Source organism: Spermophilus citellus (genome assembly GCF_964194105.1).
Source record: "Spermophilus citellus genome assembly, chromosome: 7".
Classification (NCBI taxonomy): domain Eukaryota; kingdom Metazoa; phylum Chordata; class Mammalia; order Rodentia; family Sciuridae; genus Spermophilus; species Spermophilus citellus.
The window spans coordinates 30,611,725-30,631,719 of NC_138188.1; the positions used below are offsets into that span (position 1 = coordinate 30,611,725).

The 19,995-nt window shown below is 37.2% G+C and overlaps 1 protein-coding gene and 1 pseudogene across 5 annotated transcripts in view; one reads left to right on the forward strand and one right to left on the reverse strand.

Annotated features, from left to right (window-relative positions):
* Positions 1 to 19,983, reverse strand: part of ACAD11 (acyl-CoA dehydrogenase family member 11) — a 90,854-nt gene extending 70,871 nt beyond the window's left edge. For 3 of the 4 annotated variants that reach the window (XM_081301193.1, XM_081301192.1, XM_081301194.1), the window contains exons 1-5: positions 19,441 to 19,983; positions 7,933 to 8,032; positions 6,456 to 6,581; positions 5,292 to 5,453; positions 2,264 to 2,428 (exon numbers count right to left, since the gene is read on the reverse strand). In XM_081301193.1, coding sequence (XP_081157319.1) covers positions 2,264 to 2,428; positions 5,292 to 5,453; positions 6,456 to 6,581; positions 7,933 to 8,032; positions 19,441 to 19,589 — 702 coding nt within the window. In that variant the 5' untranslated portion in view covers positions 19,590 to 19,983. The remainder of the gene's footprint in view (positions 1 to 2,263; positions 2,429 to 5,291; positions 5,454 to 6,455; positions 6,582 to 7,932; positions 8,033 to 19,440) is intronic. The other variant, XM_081301195.1, reaches the window with a different exon arrangement.
* Positions 14,931 to 16,146, forward strand: LOC308653615 (tRNA methyltransferase 10 homolog A-like; annotated as a pseudogene). The gene has a single exon. The product of its transcript is annotated as a tRNA methyltransferase 10 homolog A-like (transcript).
* Positions 19,984 to 19,995: the final 12 nt, after the last annotated feature.

A 19,995-nucleotide genomic window follows, 5' to 3' on the forward strand; every position in this document is an offset into this window, starting at 1 on the left:
AGAAAAAAAAAGCTTTCTATCATATTTCTGTACACATATATAGGGGAGCACATGCATATACATATCTGTCATGTAATCCAGAGGATGATTTTGCAATTTGTGATCTTATGGGGAAAAAAAAGTCTAATTCTCTACTGTGAAAATTTTAAAAAGAAGGAGAAAGATAAACTATTAACTGAAATGACATTTTAAATTTTTAAAGCTCTTAGTGTTATTCCATAGTGAGTATCTTTTCTTCTTCAATTATTCTCATAGTTTCCCTTGTGTGATGTGTAGGCACATAGGTACATATTGTTCTTTTGCTAATTCCTGAGTATCTTTTCTCTACATCTCTATTTTGAGCTCATTAGGAGCTACATTTCCTTTCCATTCCATGTTTCAGAGCACACAGTTAATAATGAATAAATGCTAATTGACTTGGATTCATGGATTACATCCATGAAGAGTTAGCTACAATAGTTATTGGAGGCAGAAGCTGTTTAAGTTTGACTTAACTAGTAATTCTGAGATTGCTGAGTATAAAGTAGAAGATATTTTCCTAACTACTAAAAAATTAAAAGGTGATGATATATATATTAACAAATTAGAATTGCAGCTAAATAACTAAAATCTATGTCTTTATGGGTTGTTTCCTTTTAAGAAGAAATGTCTCTCCCAGCAATTGGATACCTTGCTTATCTGAAAATAGATGATACCTGTTCAGCTACTTTAATCCCATAAAAGATGGATTTAAAATGTGAGATTAAATATAAAAGGGAAAAACAATTGGATATTTATAATGGTTTACCATTATGTTCAGCATATTAAAATTAATCTTTAAATATCTTAGTAAAGAACATATAATCTTTTGGGAGACCTAGGTTTGTGTTTTTCCTTTCTTAAGTACAGAATAGAAAACAACTATAGTTACATAACATATTAAGGGCTCTATTAAGAGTAGTCAAAGATAAGCTCCAAGATATTAATGAATCAAGTAATATTGACCAAGACAAGGCAGATCCTGATGTTTTAACGAGTAAGATTTTGTAATTTTCCAGGTTATAAATTGGCACTATTTAATTTTCCTAATCTTAATATAGATAGCTTAGAATCTGGAATTCATCAATGCTATTAAACAAAAGTTTATGCACACACACTTGAAGCAGCCCCCTACTTATGATTGTTAGACTTAGAATTTTCTGTCTTTATGAAATGGTGCAATGACCATATGAATTTCGATCTTTTCCTGGGCTAGCGATGTGAAGGATAGTACCCTTTTATGGTTCTAGACAGTGGCAGTGAACCACAGCTCTCCATGAGCCATGCCATCATAAAGGTAAACAACCAATACTTCCGAGCATACTATATAGGTAGGTCATGACATTCAGTAGGTTAGGCATGTTAAACACATATTCAATTTTTGATATTTTCAAATTACAATTAGTTTATCAGAATCTAATCCCATTATAAATTGAGAAGCATCTGTATATAATTATATATACATAATTCTAATATCCGGACTAACTTTCCTATGAAAAATTTCCTGTTCTGCTGGTAAATATGCTCACATATCCTTATAAGGATACTTTGAATAATGAAAACTATGCAATGCAACTTATGTATTTTTTCCCTGTACTCTTTTTGTAAGGAAGGAATATAAAACCCAAAAGTGTAGCATATAAGTTTATAGCAGCTTTTCCTGTTCTAAAAAAAATTTAGCATTGTGAGAAAATTAATGGACCCAGAAAATAAGAAGCAGGATTCAGGGAACTGTAAATCTTTGATTTGTTTGTACCCTTTACAAAGAGTACACTGTGTACATTTACACAAGGCAAGGTTACATTAATCTCATGCAATTCTCTGAGGCCTCAAAAGAGGCTTCTGGAATTCTGCCTTCTCTGAGCTTATAATAAACAAATTAAAAATTCTTAATAGCATAGGAAAAAAGAATCCAAAGAAATGTAATGAACCAGAAGAAAGAGCAAGAACATGGATGAGCCAAATATTTTAAATAATAAATGAAAAATGTCTTTGGAAACAGATGTACATATAAAAATTCCAAATCCTTTTTAAGTAGTAAATTAGATACCATTTAAGATTAGAACCAGCCTTAAAGGTAGGCATCTACCTGTGCTAGAAATAATTTTTTCAAGTTTTAAGTGTGTATACATCCTGAGTTGTAGGGAAGGAAGGGAAAGCAGGGCTCCATGGGGATGTCCAGGGGGCATCTACTTGCTTTTCAATTGAGACCTACTTTAATTATTATAAATATGGCTTACAATACCTCCTTAGGGTGGAAAATGATGTTATCTAGCTTGAAATCTCCATGAATCAAATTGCTCTCATTGTCATTATCTGGCAGGTTTTTCATTAGCCACTCAGACAGCTGTTTCATGGCAGGGATGTCCCGATGAGCTGCAGCTTGATACTGCGATGTCCAGGTTGAAACCTAAAGATATAAATATGAAAAATGATAGAGCTGAAAGTGGAATGGAAGGTTGAGCCATTCTAAAATTAAAACAAATTCATTTTTCTCAAATTTTATTTTACTCTGAAAAGCTTGAGATAATGCCTATAAATGAAAAATCACATAAGTTAAAACATTCATATCAGCCTCAAATTTTAAACACTTAGGTATCGCCTATCTTGCTTCATTTTACTTTCCTAGCATTTTGTCAAAGACCAAAAAAAAAAAAAAAAAAAAAACCTGGCCTAGCTGGGCTTGGTGGCTCATGCCTGTAATCACAGCAGCTTGAGAGGCTGAGGCAGGAGGATTGCAAGTTCAAAGCCAGCCTCAGCAAAAGTGAGGCACTACTCGACCCAGTGAGATCTTGTCTCTAAAAAAATACAAAACATAGTCCTCCAATAAGTGGGACTATATTAGGTATCTGCATTTATCTTTCCATTTCCAAGTATAAGGTCCTTGCTTAGCATCTGGAAGGCTCTGCGGTCGAGTGCCCCTGAGTTCAATCCTCAGTACCAAAAAAAAAAAAAACAAAACAAAACAAAAAAAAAACTGGCCTACGCATCATAGGTGTGATATAGTCTTTATCCAGGAACAACTTTGTGGAAAAAAAAAGAATGTACACAAACACACATACAAATAAATAGGCATAGACCATTTCTTAAAAGGGCACAAGAAATAAGTAGTCCCTGAAAAAGGAAATATGGAGGCTAGAAGAAAAAAGGAGATTTTGACTTTCAATTTTAATTGCCTTTCTTAAACTCCCAGAGTCTTCTAAATATACTTCAGGTATGAATAGTGCAAATACTTTCTATTATTCTTAGAATTAAAAACAAATCCACTTTTTCAGACTCCTCCAACAAGTGGGACTATATTATGTATCTGCATTTATCTTTCCATTTCCAAGTAGTCCTTGCTTAGCATCTGGAAGGCCATCTTAAGTGAAAGCCACCATTTTAAGGAAAAAGTTTCACTTTCATGCCCAAGGGCGTTTCTGAGAAAGGCTCACCACTCCTTTACGCTAACCAAACTCCTCTGATTCCTGAGCTTCCCCCATAAAAGTCCCCAGAACTCAAACCTGTTTGCCTCTCTCTCTCCTATAGAGAAGATGCCTTTATTTGTCAGCTCTGACAAATAAACTCTTGTGTGTATCTCTGCCTGGTCTCCATCTTTTATTTCTTACTCACCCATCTGTTGTTCCTTGCTTTCCCTTCACCAAGTGTATCTCTGCTCAATTTAATGAAATAGAACAGAGATCTTTATCTTTAGAGTTTTACTAATCCAGGTTTAAATTATGTTCATGCCGCTTACTTGTGTATTACTTTGTCAGTGTAAGCCTTAGTTTCCTCATCTGCAAAATGGGAGTGAAAATACCTATGTCTTAGGGTTGTCACAAAGATAAGAAAGAGAAGGTCAATAGCTCATCTGGCACAGGACCTGACACAGACTAAGTACTCTCCAAAACCTAGTTCTCCCTCTCTTCAGCTTTCTCCCACCCAAATTGACATGTTTACAAAGGGAAACAGCCTCCTATATATCTGGTCTTGCTTTCCCTTGATTGAAAGGCTCACAATGTCCCCTATCACTCCAAATTTCGTCTTTCTTAAAAAACTTACTGCAAGATATCTTTCCCAGAAAGTTTTTCCCATCTAAGCAATCTCAGTGCTCTGAATGACAGTGCTCTTGTGATAAGCACCAAACAATTTACTACTAGATTATACACTCTTTTATATAATTTTCTAGTTTCATGTATTTGAGATGTACAGGTTCATGTACAGTTCTCTCAAAAATGACCAAGTTTCTTTGGAAGAACCTTTTTCTCTTGTTATTTTTCACAATACTCAGAAAGAATTAAACACACAGTAAAGCTTAACAAATGCCTGCTGGCACAACTTAGAAAGGGAAAACTGGTTTCCCAGTGTGGTGGTGCACACTTGATCCTGTAATGGGTAAACTAACCCAAGCCTGGATGCAAAATAAAACCAAGAACACTATCCTGAGAATTAGTGTCTGGGAAAGGGAGAGTTCTCCCCTTTCTAGTCAGCTCCTCTTCTGGGAACTTGATTAGCACAGTGGTGGAATATAACTACTTTCCTTTGAAGTGTAAAAGTCCCTGTACCAGTGGAGGCACTGGGCCCAAGGCCTCATAAAAGGAGCCAGTTCTTCCCCTTATCATTCTCTGCTTTGTAAACAAGCTTAAAATCTTGTGCACAACTATGTATTGTTTGAACTAGAAAATTTATGACACTACATAGCCTATAAATGTTGTGACAAACTGGTAATGTATGCTGAGAATTTGGAGTTTGATCTCCTCTGGACCTGCTGGTTTAAAATAAAGTTTGAGCTCTCCCACTCTTTTAGAGTGCCATTTGCCTTTTCTTGCCTGATTCCCACAATAATCCCAGTGATTCAGGAGACAAGACAGAATGATTGCAAGTTCAAGGTCAGCCGGAGGAACTAAGCAAGACCTGTCTTCAAATAAAAAATGTTAAAAAGTGGGCTGGGAATTATTAGCTCAGTGATAGAGTGCTTTTGTAGCCTGAGCAAAGCCTTGGGTACAATCCCCAGTACAATCTCCAGAGAGAAAAAGAGTAAGGGGGTAGTGGGTGGGGAGAGAGAGACCGAGAGGGAGAGGGAGGGAGGAGGGACTAGGCAGAAAATATATTGGTAAGTTAAAAGAAGAATCTGAAAACAGTAGCCTAAAAATAAGTCAATCTAAAGAATTATGTAAAAATAACAAATAGCAAAGTTTCAGAAAACCATATAATGATTGGTTTTTATTTTAACAAATGAACAATATTTCTTTCGAGGAACTTTAAAAAGTAGGCTTTTTATACTGACACATTACCTGTCTTTTGCAGTACCCAGCACCTGGACCATATCCCTCCAATTGCATTGTCTGTAAATTCAAAGAATGCAGTCGAGCCAGTGTCTCTATCATGGCCACATATATGGCTGAGCGTTCTGCTGGGCTAACTCCGGGAAGTGTGAAGTCACGAAAGATTCGGCCCTATGGATGTGATTATAATGGGTAATTTAAATGCTTGAAACCAAAACTAATACTTTGTAGAGTATGTCAGAAATACATTCATTTGTGAAACATTTACTATTGTAATAGTGGTCCACTTCCAACTTATTTTTAAAATGGACATGTTTCTTTCTCTTCCTCTCGCCCACTCCCTAATCTCAGGGGAAACAGTATTACCTTTCTTCCCCATTTCAGGAAGATTCATCTGTCCTAGAGTACACATCCATTTTAGGAATGAAGTAATCCAGACTTGGGGGTGGCACCAGAAGATCTCAGAAATGACTATCTCCCAAATTAACAAGTGAATTACAACTCCAACAGAGAACACAGGGAAAGTAGCTTTGAATCACCTCCTTAAAAGACCCCTGTTCCTGCTGATGGGCAGAATCACAGCTTCTGGAACAGGGGTCTCCTGTATTTTTCCTTTGCTAGCAAAGTAATAAACCTTCTTTTTTCTTTTTCTCAAAATCGCATCCTTGTTATTGAATTGGCATCAGGGACAAGAACCGAGCTTTTGGCAACAATATAAGAGTATACATTCAGAGGGAAAATATGAAGATGTGCTAAGATGAACACAAAAGTCAAACTACTCCCAACTTGAATTTTACCAGAAACAAACTAAAAAATAATTTGAATTTATTTTATTAATGGTTTGATCTTTTCTTTGGGAAATGTGTTATCCCCCCATACCTTACAGGACAATTTGCCATTTATGGATAGCTCTTTTCTGACACCTAGAGGAAGACTTAAAAATAAGTCAATATTCTCTAATTATTAAATTAGTTCTTAGTCTATTTCATCTCTCCCTCATTGTATATGCTTAAATTAAAATAAAAATTTAAGCCTTTACAAAGCAAACTGATTAACTGATTAACAGTTGAATAAACTGTCATTTATAAATATCATAATAAAATTTCATCTAATAAATCATACTTAACTTCAAAATTAAAAATAAGAACAAATGAAATAAGATTATTAACTTACCTGCACATGTTCCATCACATAAAATTCTGTTCCAATGACAGAAGTATCATTGCAGTACAGTAAAACCTTGGGAACAGGGAAGCCAACGGAAAACAAGGCTTTCTGGACTTTATATTCTCTATCAATCTAAATAGCATGATAGATTATTAAAAATTAGAAACATAGAAATTTAATAACTACTTGTAAGATAACCTTAAGGTAAGAAATCAATTATAAAACAGTGTCAACAAATAATACAGAGGATAACAGTAATAATTTACTTAACAGTAGTCTTAATATAATCATTATAATTATAAACTAAATCAGCTCTAAAAAATTGTAACTTAATTAGGATAAAAGGATGGGCACAGGGTCTAATCCTGGGTCTGTTATTGTGAAGGCAATAGTTTTTCACAGGTTATATCATAAAATATTCCTTTGTTCTCAGCAGTTCCCTGCTCACTGGCTTTCTCATTCTTTCATATCTCCCAAGGGAGCTTAGGTGAATGTCCCTTCTAGTGTACAACCATAGTCTTCTAGTGTGAAGGGACCAAGAAAGTTACAATCTGCAGTTTTTCATTACCCAGCTCACAGTGGTCTTTACCTAGTGAGATAAGCCTGGGAAGCACCTATTAAACAAGATCATATTAACATCCTAAATATGCATAGTGTTTTCACTCTTCTCCAGTATTGTGAATTATGTCCTGGCTTATTTTCTAAATATCCATAGACAATATGTGTTTATGCAAAAAGGAAAACTCAGTTGTTTTTTAAAAAAATTGATTGAACATAATATTTGTACATATTTCTGAGATATAATGTGATGACTCGATTCACATATACATTGAAATGATCAACTCAGGGTAATTAGAAAAACTTAGTTTTTAACAAAAATCTTTTATAATTCTCACTGCTAAGTCTTATATTTAGAGAATACATTAAAATTCTATTCAACTCTTCTTTTTTGTTGTTAGTTGTTGATGGACCTTTATTTAACTTATTTATTTATATGTGGTTCTAAGAATCAAACCCACATGCTAGGTGCACTCTAATACTGAGCCACAACCCCAGCCCCTCAAGTCTTTTTATCACCAAAAGATTAAAGCCTTGTAGCAAGTATACTAAAATAATTCAGCAAATAGTGTTATTAGATATAATATTTAAGTATATAACAAAAACAAAACATCTAAAAATGAGCAATACTGAAAATATTCATGGGCTCATTATATTTCTTGCCAAGTATACAGGGAGGAACCAAATCCCACAAGATTGTTTATCAAGATGAATGGCCTGAGATAGTCTTATATTTCAATACCAAATTCTTTTCTAAAACAAAAAGGGACAAAATTCAAGTAAAATTTAATTAGAAATAAATTCATTTTTCTATTACTTATTAGCCAGAAGATAACTTTTAAAAAGCAATTTAGATTATTTTTGTGTGTATAAAAGGCACTTTACTTGTCACCAAAAAATATACCATTACATTTATGTGCCATACCTTATGTGCTTTAGGAAGAAGTGAACCTGGTGGCTTTTTCCTGAGTACATATGCTTGAAAGCCCTTCTTGAGATGAAAGGTTGGATTGGACTGCCCTGATCTAGATAAAAACAAAGAAAAGGTGAGTTACAGGATATGTTTTCCTTCTTCAAATCCTGCAGAAATGTCAGAAGAGACAGGGAATGAAAAGGAATCCACCTGAATGTTGGAAAGACAACAGTAGTGCTATCAGCATTTCACAGTATGTAATATACTAGTAGCTGAGAATCTATGGCCCACACTAGTAGAAGAGTGGACCCCACCACCTGACTACAAATCATGTTCTGTCAGAAGTAACCCATGGCAATGTATAGATCTAAGTAAATAAAGGCTGGGAGAAGAAATTTCAGGTAATCAGTCAGAAAAGCACTAAAGGATGCTGGAACAGCTGGGTTAGTACCCTTTATTTGCCCTTGGAGAGAGAACCCCATTTGTCACCAAGGCGAGCAATTAAATTCAGCTCTCTACAAAAGGAGAGAGAAGTGAGATCGCAGAGTGAGCAGCATCTGGGCCAGGAAAGTACAAAAGTGCCGCTGGTAGCTGGTAACTAATGGACACCAGTGCACTGGCTTTCCTCTCCAGGTGTACAGTAATTCTCACATTTACTAAGGATATACACTCCAATTAACAAAACTATCCAATCTACACCTTCATTTATGACATGAGCAGTTAAGCATCACCTAACTTTTGAAGAATTTAATAGTATAAAAGAGAGACCCTGAACCAAATAAGCAAAGGAATAAATCCCAGAGGCATTATTAGGTAATATGAGAAATGAGGAAAAAAATCTGAAATTTCTCCCTAGGACTCCACCTTCCATCGGGAAAGAACAACAGTGAGCCCAGACTGAATGCAGCAGCAGCTCCATCTCCTATAAGCCAAAAACATTGTTCCCAGACTCATATTAAAGAGCAATGATCTTGGCACCATCTAATTCTATGATTATACTAGTGGCTGCTAATGGATGGGGGAGGAGGGAATTAGGAGGCATGAGGTTTCTTTCTGAGGTGACACAAAAATGTTCTAGATTGTGAATATACTGAACCATATACTTCAAAACTGTTAAAACTGTGAACTTTATATTATATGAATTTTATCCCCAAAACATCAATTAAAAAACTGAAAACTTTTCTTCTGAGGAAATACTTACTGTGGTTCTAACAAAGGCAAAAAAAAAAAAAAATGCAGAAGCTCACCTGCACTGGAGGATCATCACTGACACTGTCAAGATAGCATGGGCTAAGTTTAGCCACTGCAACCATCAGGCCTTCAGAGAATCTGGATCAGAGGTAGCCTCAATGTAAGAATGATCATCACTGAGCCAATGTTTAAGACTTGGATAAGATATCTATGCTAAAAGAAACATGTTGATCTACAACCTATAAGCACTTTTGGCTTGTCCAATTTCTATTAACAAAAATGCAATCATTACACTTAGGTGTGTAGCTAGAGGCCTCACTGGGTTGGAGAAGATTTTGACTAGATATCAAACTAGATTCAAAAGCTCAGAAATTACTGTAGGACTTCTTCAATAGAAGAGATGGAAAAAAGAAAGAACCAACCCTATAAGTGTTAGTTATGTTTGCAGCTACCTAGGTGGCCATCTTGTCCCATTAAATCTTATCCCTTGTCCAGAAATAAATTTGAAAATATTCAGGATTTGCAGTTTCTCTGTGTTACTCCTTGTCCATTGGCATGGAAACTGCCGCAGTCTGGCTGGGCACAGAATCACGAGCTACTCAAGCAGGAACAAAACTTTATGTTTGAAAATGCCGCCAATGCCCCATACGCCCCTGGGAAGCTTGCCGATCCACACACGCGGCATTGTCCCGGAACCCAAGAGGAAGTTCCTCCCCCGGAATTCCCTCCTACCGCACTTCCCCAACCAATGGGAACTCTCCAGGAGTCCCGTAGCAGGCCGAGGTGAACAGCAGGAGTCCAATATCCATATGAATGCAAATCTTAACATAATCATATCATCTCAATGGCTAGCTGGCGGCACCTTACAACCAAAAGTGCCATGCATCATATTACTTGTGGCTCTTAGCAGAAACCACTGTTGAGCCATGATATTCTGACCAAGTACAATATGGCTGTTCACACCAAGCAGCCTCAGACCTTCACCATCTACTCTCCACAATCAATTGGTTTGTTCAGTTTTATGTGATTGCGCAATGATAAATAAGAAGAACCAACTTGGCAAACTTGAACTCTTAGGCATCCTCCTGTACCCTCTGGATTTCCATGGATTCCATTAACTTGATACAGTTGCCAACAGCATCTGAGACATGTTTGAGATAAAAAGACCACTGACATGGTGTTTGAGAATGGACAACATTAAGTATATATGGTCAATAAGGCTTAAAAGTAAAAAATGTGAATATGAGAAACAAAGAGTCAAAATATTCACCAAGAAGTTGCTCAGATCTTAGATATTTAATAGGCCCCAGTGGAAGATGAATTCAAACAGAAGATTCTTGACAAGTGCAATGGAATTATCAAATGGCTGGACAAGAATCAGATTACTGAGTAGAAAGAATTTAACATCAGCAGAAAGATCTGGAGAAGGTCCCAAACGCCACCATGTCTCAGTGACCAGAGAGCAGGCACCATGCTAGGTGCTCCATGAGCAATTTCCCTGGGAGTGGTTGCTTATTCTTCCAGAGGTGCTTCTTTTGGAACCATGATTGCAGATACAAATTAAGCCAACCAAATCACAACGAAGTTTGAACACAGTCTTGACATTTGAAGAACACTGATTTGTAAATAGTTATTTTGATGGCATTTAAAAATCATATTTAAGGTACTATGTAACATTTCCTTAGACATTTTGAATACCTGAATATACACCATGAAAAAAATTACAGTTGCATTTTATCCTTGTGGTAAATAAAAAGAAAGTGCAATTCATGTTGGAGAACAAAATATTTTTAAATTGGCATCATAAAAACAAAAAAGTAAACCCAGAGCACTTAGCTTTAGACTGCTACTCCCAAGCTCCAACAACCTACGGAGATAGTCACGGAGCACTATGAAAAACAGGACCCTTAGGATTAAGAGATAAACACCTGTTGGGGGAAATAAGAGCCAAGCTAGCTCTCTGTCTTATGGGGTTAACAGTCACACCAGAAAATTAGGAATTTAAAAGTGCATCCATCTTCAAGGCTATGGGAGTGAAATAACACACCAGGAGATGGGAGGCTGAGGAGTTAGCTCAGCCTTCTGGGATTATGTGGTCAGCAGAAATGACAAGAAACTGGAGCCAAAGCAAAATCACTGGAAACAGTTCACTGAAACAGTACAATAGTTGGCTTCATTCTGAAAATGCTGTCAGACTTTCCCAGATGATAAGGGGCAAACCAGGGTAAAGGACAAATGCATGCACATGTGGATATCAGTCACTAAAGTAACCCACAGGAAACTTTCAACTCATTAGCATAGTAAAACAGAACCCCCAGGTGGAGACCTAAGGAGACATGATATATGAAGAGGAGTACGGGTGCAACTAAAATCCCAACACTACATGTGATGACGTCAAGAGATCAGATTCCTGCCTACTATGTAGATGCCATAAATGCTTACATATACCTTTGTCCTTTGCTTGAGCCAGCTTGACACTGTTGGTCAGTGCTGTCTCCCTTCTGTCTTGAGCAGAAGCCCCTAATAAAATCTTGCCTGTGCTTAAATTCTTCTGGGTCCAGTTTTCATTTCAACAGTTCTGGATACAAGAACCTGAGTGTAGTAATACTACCCTATCCCATAGTGCCATGGCATTGAGACCACCATGGTGGTCTTCCTCCCTGTTTTTATTCTGCAGACTTCCCAAGGGGCAGATTTTTTTTCCACATCAGTCATCCCCTGGGTCTGGAGATGTAGTCTGTATCCTTCTTCATTATCATTCCTGATTCTTTGCTTTCTCCAGTTTCATGACATGAGATTCCGCTCCCACATTGGGCACTAGGACTCTGAAAAGGGGCGGGTCTCCCTACTTCACCCCTTCTCAGCAGGAAGCAGCCAGACTTGGTATAGACACCCCAATTCATTATCTTCTTTCAGAGTCTGGAATGAAGGATATGGAAAACAACAACCCCCAAGGAGAAAGGAGGACAATGGGCTCTGGACTTTCATCCTTTCCCAGCAACAAATGGGTTTTGAACTTTTGCAATTGTTTTCCTGATTTAGGCTTTTAACTTGCACAACTGTTCCCTCTGACTGCCCAAATGATGCACTCTGCAAATGATTCAAACCTCACTTGTTATGATCCAAATCTCACTTAAACCCTATCAAAATCAGACCCCTAATGTAATTAATTGCCATTTTCTCTTCTGAAAATGTGCCATTCTGCTGCTCAATAAAAAAAGTTTGCTGATCCATTGAGGTCTGTTCCTTGTTTTGGTTATTTTTGCTTTTACCATCTACCCTTCTTTATTTTATTGTAGCCAGCTACCAACTCCTAGATCACTCCCCTTCATTTCTGGAGGATTTTAGCTTGATTCACAATTACTCTCATAAATAATACTTGATCAATGATTTCAAAGTCCACACAGAAGAAGGATCTAATAACAACATGTGATGGACATGGTGTCAAGGAAAATATCAATGGAGGAGGAAAATTCAAGGGACTGACAGATTTTGAGTATTAGATTGGACATATCTTGAAACACTGTATAATTCTACTTTGTAAGCATTTCTCTGATCTATTTTTCTACTCACTTTGGATAGTACCTCAATCCATTGATCCTACTTCTTTTCACTCACCTCCCCCCACCACATCCTTCCTTAACTAGCCTACATTTAATGGTAAATTACATAACCATTACCTTGATGCACCTTCAATACACTTGCCCTTTTCTTACTTCATGGTATTTGCTTGTAAAAATCCCCATCCTAATTAAATCCAATTATCTGCTTATACTTATAGAATTGAAAGTAGCTAGAGAAAGAAACATATGGTCATAATTATTGATTTTGGCTAAGCTTGTGAGAAGCAGACCCTGAGTAAAAACATGTGTGGCCAAATGACTTAAGGAAGGGCTTGATAAATAAAGAATTGGGAGAAACTGGTCAGGGAAGGGAAGAAAGACAAGCCAGGGTATGCTCTAAGACAAAGTTCCTAAGAGGGCAGCTTCAGCCTTAACTCCTGGGAGTGTAGGCAGGTATTGGGGCAAGGGGAAACTCTGCAGTGTCTAATACCCTGAGAGCTGTCTTACCTTTGAAGCAAAGATGATGGAGATTTCAGACTCCTGAATCACTTGTGATTAAGAGCCATCTTAGGCATTATAACATTCAGGACAAAGGAGGCTCAGATAGCAGAAGGACAGTTCTCCAAAAAAAAGAGCCACAGCTGCTAGCTATTAAAAACCCAACAAAGCTGGTGTATACAGAAACAATAGTAAAAAGAGTACCTGGGCAAAACAATAATGTCTACCAAAATAACTACTTGTCCTTCAAATTCATCACCATGAACCTCAAGGTTACCCTAATTGACAATCATTTTTCCTTAGCTCATTTATTCTCCTATGCTCTTGAATTTCATAATTTCCTCTTCCTCAAACCTCTAGCCCCTTCTCCTCCATCTTCACTCTCAGCTAATTACCTAGGTGCCTAATTCAGTGAGAAACAACAATTGGATCAGAATTTCCACAAATTTACTCTACTATACCTACTGCATACAATTATCCACACTCATATTATTGTCATCTCTCCGGAGTCTATAGAAGAATGTTCACACGTATGCCTAAGGATAACCCCACCTTTTATGAATTGGATTATTCTGGTTTTCATGGTCCTTGTTCCAGATATCCCTCTTGCACAATTACAAATCTCTGCCATCAGCACACAAACATGCTGTGTGTGTGTGTGTGTGTGTTTTAAAAAGCCTTTTCTTAAACCTCACTTCTCCCTCCACTTAAAACATTTCTATTCCCCTTTGTGGAAATGCTCCCTGCTCCGATTTTCTTTCTTTTGTTCTTTCTTAAACCTATTTCAATCAAACTTTCATTTCCGTATTTGCACTAGAACTACTTTTTCAAGGTCACTGATACAAACCATGATTCTCCTCTCCTCTCTGGCCTCCCCCTTCTCAGATTCCTTTGTAGGTTCCTCTTAATTCTCCAACTTCTTCATATTGGGGTGCTGTGGACTCAATTTCTAAACCTTAGCTTTATGACTCATTTTCTCTGTAATTCTTTAATCTCGTGGCTTAAACACCTTCTCTATGTCAATAACTCCCAAAATTATGTCTAATTCAGACCCAAACCCTGACCTCTAGACTCATATCCAGCTGCTATACATATTCACTTGAATGTCTAAAAGCCATCTTGAAACTTAACATTCCCAAACTGAGTTCCTAACAGTCCTCCTCTAATCCATTTTTTATTACAGTCACCTCTAATTCAGTTCATGATAACCCCATACTTATAGCTACCATGGTAAAAACAGAATAATTCTGTCTCTATCTTTTTCTTTCCTATGCCATATCTAATCAGTAAATTCTTCAAGATATACCTTCACCATGACCACTCTTCACATATTCTACACTCCCATGCTAGTCCACGCCACTAATCTCTCTCTACTGTAACACTGTAATACAGCTGTCTTGTGTTCACCCTTGCCTCAGTCAACTCTCAACACAACAAACAGAAATTCTGGAGATGTGGCTCAAGCGGTAGCACGCTCGCCTGGCCTGCGTGCCGCCCAGGTTCGATCCTCAGCACCACATACAAACAAAGATGTTGTGTCCGCCGAGAACTAAAAAAATAAATATTAAAAAAAATCTCTCTCTCTCTCTCTCTCTCTCTCTCTCTCTCTCTCTCACCCCCCCTCTCTCCCCCTTAAAAAAAATAATCACGGAAGCTTCCAAAGGAGGACTTGCCAGCAGTATCAAGAACACACCAGAGGCTTTCTGAATAAACTACCACATTCTCCTTCTCCATCACCTCAGTTTAAAACACCAAATAATGTCATTTAAAATGTCACCAGCGTTTATTGAGACTTTTAATGTTGAAAAGAAGCAAAACTTAAGTGAAGATCAGGAAAGAGAGAAACCAAGATCAGATGAAGGGATTCAATCAGTATCTAAATGACAAAATGAAGAAGCTAATAATACAGAAACAATGGGAAGAACAATGAGAATTTCTCAAACAAAAGTGGAAAGAAACAAAACTCAATAGAAAGAAATTAGAGAAACTCAATAGAAAGAAATTAGAGAAACAGTGTCAACTGGCATCAAACTCAGATGGAAATGACAGAAAACGTGTTGGAAGACATGCTGTTCATAGTACACTCCGCCTTATCATCAACTATAGTTCAGAACTACAGTTCTGATTTGATGGCATGAAAGGACATTAAGAAACTTCATGAGCATATCCAACAATGCTATGCAGAAAAACAACGAGCACTGTATCCTGTGAAGTTTTACCTGACAAGCCATGAAGGCCAACTGAAAAAAGAACATAGATGTAAATGACAAAGGACAGGACAACTGGAAGGATATCTACATCAACCAGAGCATTATAATGAACTCATAATAAAAAGAACCCAATTTTCAGATTCACCCAATATACTAAAGGAATTAGATGAATCAAAGACATAGGTGATTGGAGCATTAGTAGATCACAACCATCATAAGGGATTCACATACAAACAAGCATCAGAATTTGGAAGTGATCAGGTATGGCTCCCCCTTCAAAATTTTGTGAAGAAAAGTTTTGGCAGTTAATCATGCATTTGAGATTATTCTGGGATACCTGGAAACAAGAAACTGGCAAGAAGCATTTTTCACTCTCTTACCCCAAAGGAAAGGAGCTTTTCCCGTAGACAAGCAGTCTGCCATGGTTGAAGGTGGATCAGACAGTGATTCCAGTGAAGGAAATATAGCAAGAATGAACCAGAGTCACCACATAAAGACAAACAGCAGGATAAGGTACATAGCACTGAATGTACAATGCAATCTGCACCACACTAGCATTACCCATAATAAGGAATAATACCACAAACACCAATGTTCTCACTACCTTGAGAAAATTATCACGTCTTTGAAGCCCTCTGTAAATCCTTCCTCTTTAGAATAACTACCGTCCTGAATTTTATATTTACCCTTCTTTTGAAGTTTATTTAATTAAACAATATATGCTAAATGTACTTTTATTTGTCCATGATTTTTATTCAGTGTTGTGTACAGCTACAGCTGACTCATTTTCACTGCTGTATGGTATTCCATTATATCATTATAGTACAATGTATCCATCTATTTTACTACCAATAAACTTATTGGGTCCTGGATTTTTGCTATTACAAACTGTGTAGTGAATGGAGTATAATTTCTCATTCTTTTGGTTGTACATGATGCGGGATCTCACCGGTCATATAGTTTTATATATACATAGGGTAATAAAATCTGATTCATTCTTCTATCCTTCCTATCCTTATGCCCCTTCCCTTCCTTCACTCCCCTAATCTAAAGCAACTCTATTCTTCCCTAGCCTCCCCACTTATTGTGAATTAGCCATTCACATATCAGAGAAAACGTTCAATCTTTGTTTTTTGAGATTGGCTTATTTTGCTTAGTATGATATTTTCCAACTCCATCCATTTACTGCAATAATTTCATTCTTCTTTAAGGTTGAGTAATTTTCCACCATCATTTATATATATATCACATTTTATTTACCTATTCATCTGTTGAAGGGTACCTAGGTTGGCTCCATAGTTCAGCTGTTGTGTGTTGAGCTGCTATAAACATTGATACGGCTGTATCACTGTAATATGCTGATTTTTAAGTCTTTGGGGGTACAAATGGAGAAGTGGTATAGCTGGGTCAAATGGTGGTTCCATTCCAAGTTTTCTGAGGAAGCTCCATACTGTTTTCCATAATGGTTACACCAATTTGTAATTCCCACCAGCATTGTATGGGTGTACCTTTTTCCTCACATTCTCGCTCCCCTATGTTGTTTTTTTTAAAGAATTTCTTCTCTAATTCAAAGGTTTAAAAGGTCATGTATTCTAAATATTTAGTTTTGTCTTTAACAACCAAGTACACTGTCCACTTGGAGTGTGTGAAGTAGAATAAGGAGTCTAGTTTTAACTTTTTCATATGGATAATAACTATAATTGTCCCAGTATAATTTCGTTAAAAAGTCTCCCTCCACACTAGTTCTCAATGCCAGCACTGTCATATATCAAAGTTCTATAAATATTAAGTATTTTTGTAAAATCTCAAATTCATTGGTCTATTTATCCAGCTCCATTAATACCATGCTATCTTATTCAAATTTCTGTTTTGTTGTTCTTTAGAAGTTTTCTGTGATTATTGACCTTATGCTCTTGCACACAAAATTTAGGATCAATCTTTCAACTTAGAGAAAAAAATCAGAATTTTAAAAAAGAAAAATTTACAATATTATATTTTTCTAATCATGTACAGACATCTCTTAATTTTGAAAATTCTTTTTACACATTAAAAAATCCTAATAAACATTTTCTCAACAAAGGTACTGCACAGTTTTACTAGATGAATATTAATACATTATATAACCCCAACATTAAAATTCATACATTAACACACACACTCAAGATTGAATCCTATGTGGTTTGCCACTTAGTTACAACCCTAGACATTTGTGTGTGTGTGTGTTGCTGGGGATTGAACCCATGGCAAGGCAAGCACTCCACCAACTGAGCTATATCCCCAACCCTCCCCAGTCCTTTTTTATTTTTGAGATAAGGCCTAAATTATTGAGGCTGGCCTTAAACTTCCTCCTGACTTAGCCTTCCAAATAGCAGGGGTTACAGGAGTGTGCCACAATGCCTGGCTGGTAATTTATATTTTTGATGCTCTTATTAATCATAGCTTTTTGAAAATTCCTTTTTAACTGTTGGTAAAGTACAGAAACAGAATGCATTTGTTTACAGAACTTTCATAACTATTATCTGTGTAGATTATTACTTCTTTAATCCATGAATATTTCTAAATGTGTATTTGATAGCTGTTTTTTTTTCCGTTAAAGTTTTGGCACTTATTTTCTAAAAATGTGGGTTTTTTTTCAAAAAAAGATACTTCAGAATTATTGAGGTTTCCATTGTGGCTTAATGTGTCTTTAACTGTTATAAAATTTTTCATGTGTTCATCTGGTGTGGGATCCAGTTCTATTCGTATGTATAAAATCAAGTTCCAAAGTAATTTCTATACCACAACTAATTTTAGTTAATAAGTATGATTATGGTTTAACATTCAATTTAATTCAGAATTAGTAACTCTACAATCCTAGGTGAATATCATTATTCCTTTTTGTCAAAACAGGACTTGATGTTCAAAGGGCAATTGATTCAAATTCTTGTGACCAATAGTAATTGAACTTTGACCCACTTTAGTTTGTTTACATCATAAGTCTTCTAGGCCAGAGACTACAGTTATTCTTTACTCCACCTCTCCTTTATTTCCCAATGTCTATTAAGACATGGGGCTTTTAAGTTTTTATACCCCAGACTCTCTCTGATTCATCTCCTTTATTTCCATTTTTACTGAAATCAATAGTCAAAGAATATAAACACCAATGATAAAGTGCCAATGTTATTGCAAAGTTTACACCCTTTCACCCACATTACTTCATTTTATTACCAAGGCTAACTAGAACAGGCACAAAAGAAAACTTGTTCTCAAAGTTTACGTAATATATTTAAAATTCCCACGTAATAAGTGGCAGATCAAGTTTTTTTTTTTGGAAGTTAGGAGTCTTTCTATAGTGCCCCATTTATAAAAATGCAATTTTAATTTTTTTAAGTGGTAGATGAACACAATACCTTTATTTTGTTTAGTTTTTTTTTATTGTGGTGCTGGGGATCAAACCCAATACCTCACGCATGCTAGGCTAGCACTCTACCACTGAGCCACAACCCCAGCCCTAAAAGTACAATTTTAAAATAAAGTTTTAAAAAGTTTAAAACGGTATTATCTGGATCAGCTCTTCAAGTTTCATTTCCTGGGTTCAGAAACTGAGGCCCAAAGTAGCGCTATAACTTGCCAAGTGAAGACATTAGTAGCTGTTGTAGCCTCCAGGTGGTACCCCTAACTCTGCCCCCAAGAAATATGGCCAATTAAATGTAATTACACCGGCTTCTCAAAAAAAAAAAAAAAAAAAAAGTCTTATGGTTGTGGCACAAAGGCCAGAGAAAGTAACTAAATTTCTCACTGTACTTCCGGCCTCTACTACTTCAGTGAGTAAATCCTTGAGTCACATAATTTCAACCTTGAACAAAATTTCCAGTGGGCAATGCAATGGCAAATGTCATGATGCTTCCGGTACTGCCCTCCAATTGGGACCAGCCCGAATTGGAATCCTGGAACAGACAATAAGCAGTCCCTGCCTGCAGGATGCGTCACTTTAGAAAAAGAAATCGGGATGGGGTAAATTGGAAGGGCCAAAGGAAAGAAAGCATAATGCACAGATCTGTTCCTGCTGCATCAGATACCTGTACTGAGTAATCCTCAACCTAGCTCCGGGCTGTGCCCCGAAGCCAGGCAAATGACGGCTTAGGTAAGCATCCAAGGACTTGCAGTCTAACTGGTGCTGGGGCAGCACTTCTGCGGTCTCGGGCTCGCGGGCAGCATCCGTCCCCATGACTGTCGCCGAGCTGCAAGCCACAGACTAGACCCGGACAGGTTCTGGAGTGCCAAGGTTCCCCACAGGTTGCAGCAACTACACTTCAGGACTTGGGGGCGAGGCCGGGTGGGGCCTGGCTCTAGCCAATCACACACCTTAGGGCTCCATTGCGGCGCTAGGCCGGCCCGCTGAATTTGGCGACTTGAGAAATACTGAAAGCAACCCTGTGTGCTCGAATTTTTAAATTTCTGTCAGTGCCAGCGTTGGAGGGGCTCGGTTTTAAAGAAAGTAAAACCGTAGTTATAGCTGCGAGCGAACAAGGATGTAGGAGTCGCTCCCAGCCGACTTACTGCACCTGCGTGCGGAAGACTTCTAGGGTCCGGTTCAGAAAAGAGACCGTCAGGTCCTCAAGCCCAGAAATAAA